This window comes from Arachis ipaensis, chromosome B09, assembly GCF_000816755.2.
Source record: "Arachis ipaensis cultivar K30076 chromosome B09, Araip1.1, whole genome shotgun sequence".
Lineage (NCBI taxonomy): Eukaryota > Viridiplantae > Streptophyta > Magnoliopsida > Fabales > Fabaceae > Arachis > Arachis ipaensis.
In genome coordinates this window covers 131,635,350-131,645,377 of record NC_029793.2, presented here as the reverse complement: position 1 = coordinate 131,645,377, position 10,028 = coordinate 131,635,350, and the positions used below count along the sequence as shown (strand labels likewise).

At 36.9% G+C, this 10,028-nt stretch overlaps 2 protein-coding genes across 2 annotated transcripts in view; both read left to right on the top strand.

Annotated features, from left to right (window-relative positions):
* LOC107618009 (protein decapping 5) lies at positions 210–4,938 on the top strand. Its single transcript, XM_016319920.2, has 8 exons — positions 210–512; positions 1,596–1,696; positions 2,099–2,170; positions 2,245–3,258; positions 3,421–3,498; positions 3,773–3,970; positions 4,067–4,177; positions 4,258–4,938. Exons 1-8 carry the CDS (start codon positions 362–364, stop codon positions 4,396–4,398), a joined length of 1,866 nt encoding a protein of 621 aa, XP_016175406.1. The 5' UTR covers positions 210–361; the 3' UTR covers positions 4,399–4,938.
* LOC107618219 (protein CHUP1, chloroplastic) overlaps positions 6,475–10,028 on the top strand; it is a gene marked incomplete in the record, with an annotated part of 5,129 nt that continues 1,575 nt past the window's right edge. Inside the window, 5 exon segments of the mRNA XM_016320220.2 lie at positions 6,475–7,063; positions 7,236–7,327; positions 7,466–8,194; positions 8,441–9,733; positions 9,816–9,947. Coding sequence (XP_016175706.1) covers positions 6,979–7,063; positions 7,236–7,327; positions 7,466–8,194; positions 8,441–9,733; positions 9,816–9,947 — 2,331 coding nt within the window.

Sequence of the window (10,028 nt, the reverse complement as noted above, 5' to 3'; positions counted from 1 at the left end):
CATAACGAAGCACAATACATACACAACTTCCATAACCAAAAAATTCAACCAAAAATCGCCGTTAAGTACAATAAATTTATCCTAAATGTCAAACAAAAGAAAATCGTATTTCAAAAAATTAAAATTCGATTAGTTTTTTTGGAAAATAAAGTTTTTTTTTTAATTTATAATAAAAAAAAATCTTTTTTTTTATTGTTAATTTCTTTTTTGTTAATGCTTTCTCACTTCCTATCCCCTACAGACACACTCTCTCTCTCTCACTGACCCAGCAAAAACCGATCGAACCCTAAATTCGTTCTCCCGTCACAAAAATCAGCGGAACGCAGTGCATGGTTTTTGTTCTCCCTCGCAAGCTAAGGCTATGGCTTCCGATACTGCCTCTTCTCGCTCGAGTTCCGCCGCGGATTCCTACATTGGTTGCTTGATCAGCTTGACCTCCAAGAGCGAGATCAGATACGAAGGTGTTCTCTACAATATCAACACCGATGAGTCCAGTATTGGCCTCCGAAACGGTACTTTTTCTCAAAACCCTTTCGATTTTCAGCTTAATTTGGTGTTATGTGTGTCTTAGATCTTTGAAATGATGGTAAAAAGAAACTTCGTGTTTTATCTGTTTTGAGTGAAATTCGTGTGAATTTCCTTTTTTTTGGGTGTTCCAATGAAGAGTTGATTTTTTTATTGCAAGGTTTTATCATGTGGATTGACCTTGAGTTTGAATCTGAGCTTCGTATGGTGTTATATGGTTCTTGTCATTGTGTTTTTAGTTGGTTTGAAAGCTTTGTGGTGACTTGTCTATGTTTTAGTTTTATGAATTATTGTGCTTCTCTTGCTGTTTCGTGCAATTTTGATGTGTAAGTGTTTATAGTGTAATTGTATGTTTGATCATTGATTATATTATGGCTACTAACGATAAAAGGGTTAGTGATGCTGCTTTGTAAATGATTATCTGTTCTGAAGGGAAGAAATTGCTCTGTACTTCTGATTGTTTAGGGTTCTTTTCTATAAAAGGTGTAAGCACTAACTAATTTTCAAAAGGTTTCCACTTTCTGTTACCATTGAGGTTTCATTTTTCTATTTATACAATAAAATTGAAATGTTTTTACCACATCTCAGATTGTTTTCAGTGGTTTGAAGGCTTTTTGATAATCTATCTGGCTTTTTGGTTTTCTAAGTTGTGTTGCTTTCTTTATGACTTACGATTTTCATTCTCACTGGACGATGCTTTGGCTTTTGGACATTTGGTTTGTGTTTTTGTTTGGTGCCCCACTTAATATTATGATTGTGAGTTGTGAGTCTTTAGTTATGTGTTGGTCATGGTAAAAGCCTCTAAAATTCCCATCATATGGTCGGGGAAGCAGTAGGCATTAATTTGTTTTGCTGATTATAACATGTATTTGGCTCATGAAGAACATGAAGAGCGTGTTAGTTGATGTCATGAACTTGTGAATGCATAAAATTGGATGTCATTTTCAATGTTGAAGTCTATTATTTCTGTTTACGTAATTAAACAATGACAAAGGTTTCTTCATAGGTGTCTTACCGTCAAAAGCGGCTTTGATGTACTGATTCTTTAGTCTTTGGGTTTTGTGGTGCAGTGCGATCTTTTGGAACTGAAGGAAGGAAAAAAGATGGTCCACAGATTCCTCCAAGTGACAAGGTGTACGAGTATATACTATTCCGTGGGACTGACATCAAGGTATCATATACAGATCAAATACTATTACCTTACTGAATAGCTGATGTGGTGTTGTCTATTGTGTTAATTTTCTTTTGAAAGAACTGCATGTTATTATGTGATATTTTTATCTCTAGGACTAATTAATACTACAAGAATTGGAATAATGGGTAATTGATGCAAATATTCTAGCATTTATCTTCATCCCCAATTTTATGTAGAGGTTTATTTCTAGTAATTGTCAGCAAATCACATCTTGTATACATTGAAGTAGGGAGGAAGCCCATCCGGATTTTCTTATGTCATTTTATTGAATATTCCGATGTTGTTATTACACAACATCTGCTTTATGTTACTGCATGTGGACTCTGAATGATTTATTTAAACCAGATTGGCTGAAACATCCTATAATACTTTTTGCAGGATTTACAGGTTAAATCTTCTCCACCTGTCCAGCCTACTCCACCAATAAATGCTGATCCAGCTATTATTCAGGTTGATAAGCAACTTTTTGAATACGCAACGCATCGATTTAAAATCACATACTAACATGTGAAATTGCCTTGTAGTCTCAGTATCCTCGCCCAGTCACCACCACATCTACAAATATACCTCCAGTAACTGGATCTTTGACAGATTTTAGTTCTCAAAACACACAGCTAGGACTCCATGGATCAAATTATCAAGGACCATTACCTTTATATCAACCTGGAGGGAACATAGGATCATGGGGAGCTTCTCCAAATGCCCCAAATGCAAATGGTGGTGGACTAGCTATGCCACCAATGTATTGGCAGGGATATTATGGTGCTCCAAATGGGCTTCCTCAGTTACAACAGCAATCTTTGCTTCGACCACCACCTGGGTTATCAATGCCTTCATCTATGCAGCAGCCAATGCAGTTTCCTAATTATAGCCCTTCTTTGCCAGCTGCACCTTCAAATTTGCCAGAACTCCCATCAGCTTTGCTCCCATTGAGTACTAGTTCTGCCAATGTAACAGCTACTTCTATACCTCCATCTAATCTCCCATCAACTTTGCACCCACTGAGTGCTAGTTCTGCTAGTGTGACAGCCACTTCTGTATTTCCATCTAATATGCCATCAACTTTGCCTCCAGCTCCTTCTACTGCTCTAGCACCTGAATCTTTGCCAGTATCAGTTCCAAACAAGATTGCTGCTGTTTCGCTTCCAGCAGCCCCAGTCACCACTAACCGACCATCGTTGACTCCTTTTACCAATGGAGCTCCCGATATAGGTGCTGTAGTACCACCAGTCAACAAACCTAATGCAATTTCTGGTTCAAGCTTGCCATATCAAAGTGCATCCCCATTAGCTCCTGCACTTGTTGGATCATCAAATTCTATACATATGGATGCACCAGCCCCTCCTTTGGTAACACCAGGTCAATTGTTGCAATCTGGACCAACTGTAGTATCTTCATCTCAGCCTTCACAAACTCATAAGGATGTTGAGGTGGTTCCTGCATTATCAACATTACCTCCAGAGCCATCTGTTCCAGTTTCTGCTGAAGCTCAGCCACCAATACTGCCACTGCCAGTAACATCGCGGCCTAATCAGAGGGTACACCTCTTGCTCTCTCTTTAATTAATAAATGGATATCACATGTCAATTGGGCTTAATAGTGGCAATTATAAAATAATTGAGCACATTAAGCTATTCCTTTTCATACTTTGGTTTTTTGTCGGAGAAAATTCTCTTGACATTTGGTCATGCTTTCTTCAGCCTGGGGGAGCTCCTATGCATACTCAACATGGCTACGGATACAGGGGACGTGGAAGTGGAAGAGGAAGAGGGACTGGGGTAATGCTCTCTTCAACACTTCTAAGTTTTATCAACTTGTTAGAAGATTTTGCAATTTTCAAGTTAATTTCATGTGTGTTTCAGGCAATAGGGTAGTTAACCTTTTGGTTTAAGAATTTACACTCTTCTTGTGTCGGAGTTTTTTTTATCAGATGTTAAGCAATTTGAGTAACTCTGCCTGTTGTTGTTTTCTCACTAACTTGATGCTTTTACATTGATAACTTAGTGTAACAATCCATTTTAGGTATTGTAATCTTGGATTAATTTTTTACAGGGTTCACGCCCAGTTGCAAAATTCACTGAAGACTTTGATTTCATGGCAATGAATGAAAAGTTCAAAAAGGATGAAGTATGGGGTCATCTAGGTAAAAGCAATAAGTCCCATTCAAAAGATAGAGATGGCGAGGACGCAAGTGATGAAGATGACAGTCAATATGAAGACAACGGTGATACATCAAAAACGGACGCCAAGGTAGTTCTCTTACGATTGTGTGTGTAGCTCATTGCTGTCAATTATGTCGAGAACTTAATTTTGTTGTCTTATGACTGTTTTTAATTGTTTCCACAGCCTGTTTATAACAAGGATGATTTCTTCGACACGCTTTCTTGTAATGCACTTGATCATGATTCACAAAATGGAAGGGTTAGATATTCTGAACAAATCAAGATTGATACTGAGGTAATGTGTATCTTGTCTTGACCTCATATCCATGGACAATGTTCAAATTGTTCAAATTGTTCTACTACTTTGTGTTGCAGACTTTTGGTGATTTTTCAAGGCACCGTGGTGGCTGGGGAGGCCGTGGTGGACGCTCTCGAGGTGGTGGTTATTATGGAAGGGGTTACGGTTATGGCTATGCAGGAAGAGGAAGGGGCCGCGGCATGTCTAGTCGTCCTTAGGTGGCAGCAACAGCCAGCGGTTCATTAAGTTGTGGTGGCGATGTGGATCATACTCCAAGCCAAGCCACCCACTGAAGCAGTGTTTCTTGAGGCTATGCTTCATGTATTTTCACACTTAAGTAGGATAGTCATTTCTTGTCATCTCGCTTTCTCCTTACCATCTCTTTACTCAAAGGAATCTGTCTTGGTGAAAAGGTGTCTACTCATTTTGTTTTTAGTTCATGATCAGGAAGAAACAGAAGTTTAGATTTTAGACTAGTGTCTCGTGGTGTATTGTTTATGCATGTAAGGAAGAGCAAGTTTTCGATTTCAGGGATGTCTTATGTTGTATTGTTATTTGTTTGCATTGTAAATGCAAGTTTCAGTTTTTGTTATGCAAGTAGCAGATTCTAACATGGGGTGTGTGATATTTGCTGACCATTATGATTAAAATGTAGTACACAGTTATGGGAAACACTTGTACGGTCATTGCAAGTGGATTTGTGTTTTGGAAGCAGCATCCGCACATAGGTTGAAAAAAATACAGCACATTCCATTCTACATTTTGATGTGAACCCTTTTAATTAAGCACAAATTCAGTGAAAAAAAAAAAAAAAAACTATCGAATCACTCAATCTGAACGCATGCCCCTTTCTTGTGTTTTATGGATTTCTTGTGTTTTTAGAAACCTGTTAGATGTAAGGACAATGAGGACAAAAATCCCACCTATTATCACGTCAAATGTCCTTGACATTTATGTATATAACTATATATCTTATAGGAAAAATTTTAAGTATACCGGAACACCCCTCTAATTGTTTTAACCATTGATTTCAATTAATATATAATATATATATTTTTTATAATTTAGATCAACAGTTAAAACAATTGGATCACCGGTGTTTTCGCTATACTTAAAACTCTTCCTATTTTATAAACCACTTGAAGCTTAAAGAAAACCAAATAGTTCGAAATATTTATAGGAAACAGAAAATACATTTGAACCTTGAAAAATATATTTTAATTACTAAAGCAGTGTATAATAGTGGTATTTTTCTAAAGTACGGCCACCGATCTAGATATTTATTATTTCTGGATCTGGTCTATAATGTAGATTTACGGATGTGGATGTTATCTTCTAATTGCTGGATTTGTATTGATTGTAAGGGAAACTTCTCTGTATTCCTCGAGTTTGGTATCTTGCTTAGTTGTTGTTGTTGGTTGTCGGACAAATTTATTGGATGATATTAGAGGGAGAATTTAATACTTGAAAATATAAAGATATCAAATCCATTAAATATATTTAAAAAGAAGAATGATTTAGAAAAAATAAAAATAAGAAAAGGATACAAGAGATCATCACTAGAATCAAGTCATTTAATGTACTAGTCCCATGTCAATTTTTTTAGCATGCATAATTGCTCGCAAAAATGTTTTACATACTAAAATTAAATTCTTAAAAGAATTTACAATAGCTTTTTTTTTTCTTTATGTGAATCCCTTAAGACTAAATTTTACAAAGTAATTATTTTTCAAACCTACAAGTAGGGACAGATCTAGAAATTTTAATATGAAGGGACCGAATTTTAGATTTTTTTTTTCATTCTATAAAAATAATTAACATATAGTTATTAGAGTTATTTTTTATTTTTTTAAACACATATATCATATATAAAGTATAATTTCTTAAAATTTTGGGGGTCACCCCTCTAGGTCAGTCTCTGCTTACAAGAATTCAATCAATTAGAAAACTATTCTTTAAACAACAAAAAAATCATACAATCAACATCTACAATAAAAATATAGGAAATAAATTTAAATTAACATTTAAACAACTAAATCCAATCATACAGCCATCAAGTACAATCAAGATGTGGGAAAAGTAAATTACTCTTACCATTATCTTTTTTATTTGAGTTTTTCACATTTTTATTCTAATTGTTGATTATAGAATTATTTTAAGTTGTTTAAAAAGTTCTTAGTCCTCCCAACGTTTAACAAGTGAGGAGTAAAGAGTAAAGACCAACGGCAAAAAACGGCAACAGCAAAAATAAAACTAAAGATTCTTACCTTTTTCCCTTTTTTTCATCTAACATTCAAACAACCAAAATCATTATCATATTTACTTTCATTAACCTTAAACCAAACAAGGAAGGAAGGGACAAGAACCATAGTAGACCAACTCCTGTTTCTAAATTTTCTCAATTGATAATCTCTCTGGCCCAAAATTGGCCACTTGTTCCACATAGACTCAAACTTGAGCAACAAATTCAACTTCTTTCTTTCTTATAGCTACCTTTTTGTCTCTATGTTGAAATCTCCGCATAAGTAAGCTGAATATAAAGTTTGAAAATTTCCAAGGAATCTTCTTGCAAGGTTCAAGTTTCCAAATCTGGGTCTTGCTCATTTGTCCTCGTCTGCCTGAGTTGCGAATTCTTTGTTCCTCTCAGGGTCTTCAATTTTCTGGGGTTCTAATGGTTTGAGGCTTTTGAGAAGATAGTTATGGAGGTTGGGTGAAATGGGTGGTGGAGGGTGGTTTTGGAAATGGGTTCCCCCTTTTAATGAATGCATTGTTAGTACACTGTTATCACTTGTAGCTTCATGATTGTTAGGTTAGGGTTCCTAGTAGCTGCTTCAATTGCAGCCTTTAAAATTCAGCAGCTGAATTTGAATAACTCCAAATCAGGTATTTTGTGAGTTTTAGTGTTTTACCTGTTTATTTGTTTGAGAATATTTTATAATTATACATACTAATCATTGTACAGAGGTTTTTTCTACTTGTTTCATATTATGTTCAATCCTATAGTATAACTATAATCTTGGTCTTTATGTTAAACTCCATTATCAATATGGCACAGAACATGGCCAAGCAAGGATTAGAGAACATCAAAAAGGGGGCACGGAACATGAACAGACAACTTGTTCTACTAATGGTCTTGACCGGAACAATGTGAGTATATTAGGCTTTTAGAACATTGATTTTTTATTTTAATGGTTATGTGGATTTCTTTTGCAAATTTTGCTTTATGGCTATAGTGAAACAGGAACTTTCTCCTGAACTTTGTGGTATGATTTGACATTGTTGCAGAGGAAGGAGGAGGAGGAGCAAGAAGAGGAGGTTAAGTTAATTAGCAATATAATCAATCAGCATAATGATTTTGAAGATGATATTCTACCTGAATTTGAACGCTTTCTATCCGGGGAGGTTGAGTTTGACGAGATTGATAAAGCGAAGAAAGACCGGGTTCATGAAAATGAAAAGGCAAACGATGCTAGTGAATTGGAAAGGATGAGGAATTTAGTCATGGAATTGGAGGAGAGGGAAGTGAAACTTGAAGGCGAATTGCTTGAGTACTATGGTTTGAAGGAGCAGGAATCAAACATTGTAGATTTACAAAGGCAGTTACAAAATAAGATGGTGGAAATAGATATGCTTAATGTAACCATTGATTCCTTGTTGGAAGAGAGGAAGAAGCTACAAGAAGAGCTCGCAGACCGAGCTTCAGCCAGGGACGAGCTTGAGGTGGCTAGAAGCAAGATCAAGGAGTTGAAAAGGCAGATACAGGTTGAGGCTAACCAGACAAAAGGCCAGCTATTGTTGCTTAAACAACAAGTTTCTGGTCTACAAGCGAAAGAAGAAGAGGCTGTTAAGAATGATGCTGAGATTCAAAGGAAATTGAAGGCTGCAAATGATTTGGAGGTTGAAGTTGCGGAGCTTAAGAGAGAAAACATAGAACTTCAACATGAGAAGCGAGAACTAACCGTTAAACTAAATGCTGCTGAATCTAGAATTACAGAAATATCCAATATTACAGAGGTCAGAGTCTATCTCAATAACTGATAATTGAAATTACTAAAGTTGCAGTGCATCACAAGAATGAATATTAAACATTGAACTACACTAGTCATTATATAATTATATAATAATTGAATGTGTCATGTTATAAGTTTTTACATTTAGCATTTGTCTACAATGCTTTGGAGTATGTTGACAAATGGGGTTAATTCAGCAGAAAATTCTTTTCAAAAGCTACATAAATATATGTTTTGTCTGTAACTACAGAATGAAATGGTAGCGAAGGCAAAAGAGGAGGTCAGTAGACTGACACATGCGAAGGAAGATCTGCAAAAGCAAGTCGAAGGACTACAGATGAATAGGTTCAGTGAAGTTGAAGAACTTGTATACCTCCGTTGGGTCAATGCATGCTTGAGATATGAACTCAGGAATCACCCTCCGCCTCTAGGAAAATTATCCGCCCGTGATCTAAACCAGAGTCTTAGCCCAAAATCACAAGAGAAGGCTAAGAAGCTACTGTTAGAATATGCCGGATCAGAACGTGGCCAAGTTGACACAGATTTCGATAGCACCTTTTCCCATTCCTCTTCACCTGGAAGTGAAGATCTTGACAATACCTCTATTGAGAGCTCTACTAGCAGCAGACACAGTAGTCTTAACAAGAAGCCTAGCTTAATCCAAAAGTTGAAAAAATGGGGTAAAAGCAAAGATGATTCAAGTACTCTTATATCACCGGCCAGATCTTTCTCAGGAGGCTCTCCAGGAAGGAGGAGTGCGAGTGATAGGCCTAGGGGTACATTGGAGTCGTTGATGCTAAGAAATGCTGGTGATGATGTAGCCATCACTACCTTCGGGCAGAAGGATCAGGAGCCTACTGTTATTCATGAGGATGTTTCATCCAGTGACTCCTTAAATTCGGTTTCAGCCTCATTCCAATTGATGTCTAAATCGGTTGAGGGTTCACTGGACGAAAGATATCCTGCATATAAAGATCGCCACAAATTGGCCTTAGCAAGGGAGAAAGAAATCAGGGAAAAGGCTGAAAAAGCAAGAATAAAGAAGTTCAGTGATGACTCAAATATGAACATAACCAAGGCTGGAGGCCAAGGGCTTATATCTTTGCCACCAAAACTTACACAAATAAAGGGGAAGACATATGTCCCTGGTAATCCAAATGATCTCTCTGAGAATGGTAGGGATGTTGACAATCAAAACATTAGCAAGATGAAACTTGGACAGATTGAGAAAAGGCCTCCTAGGGTGCCTCGTCCGCCTCCTAAATCATCCGATGGTGCTCCTGTTAGAGCTAATGCAAATCCATCTAATGAAGTACCCCATGGTCCCCCTTTACCTCCTCCTCCCCCAGGAAGCCTGCCGAAAGGTGCAATGGATGGTGACAAAGTTCACCGGGCTCCCGAGCTAGTAGAATTTTATCAGACATTGATGAAACGGGAGGCAAAGAAGGATACCTCATCTTTAGTTTTGTCAACAACTAATGCATCCGATGCAAGGAGCAACATGATTGGGGAAATTGAGAATAGATCATCATTCCTGTTAGCTGTATGCTAAAGTTTTCACTTATTTTCTCATTTTGGCAACTAGTCTGTACAAATTTTAGATTTTACTTTTTTGTTCGATTCAGGTGAAAGCTGATGTAGAAACACAAGGAGATTTTGTGATGTTCTTGGCAACTGAAGTTCGAGCTGCCTCATTCTCTAAGATTGAAGATCTTGTGGCCTTCGTGAATTGGCTTGATGAGGAGCTTTCCTTCCTGGTAAGCCTCAAAAGTGTTTTTGCTCATCCATCAAAGGAAAACATGCTCCAAAAAACATTAATTTATCGATGATGACTAGTT

Bases quoted from the DNA above. Each gene is read 5' to 3' on its own strand.
- LOC107618009 (XM_016319920.2), top strand. From the start codon at position 362: ATGGCTTCCGATACTGCCTCTTCTCGCTCGAGTTCCGCCGCGGATTCC. The intron at 3,499-3,772 runs GTAATGCTCTCT...AATTTTTTACAG, and splicing joins GAAGAGGAAGAGGGACTGGG to GGTTCACGCCCAGTTGCAAA. The intron at 4,178-4,257 runs GTAATGTGTATC...TTTGTGTTGCAG, and splicing joins AAATCAAGATTGATACTGAG to ACTTTTGGTGATTTTTCAAG.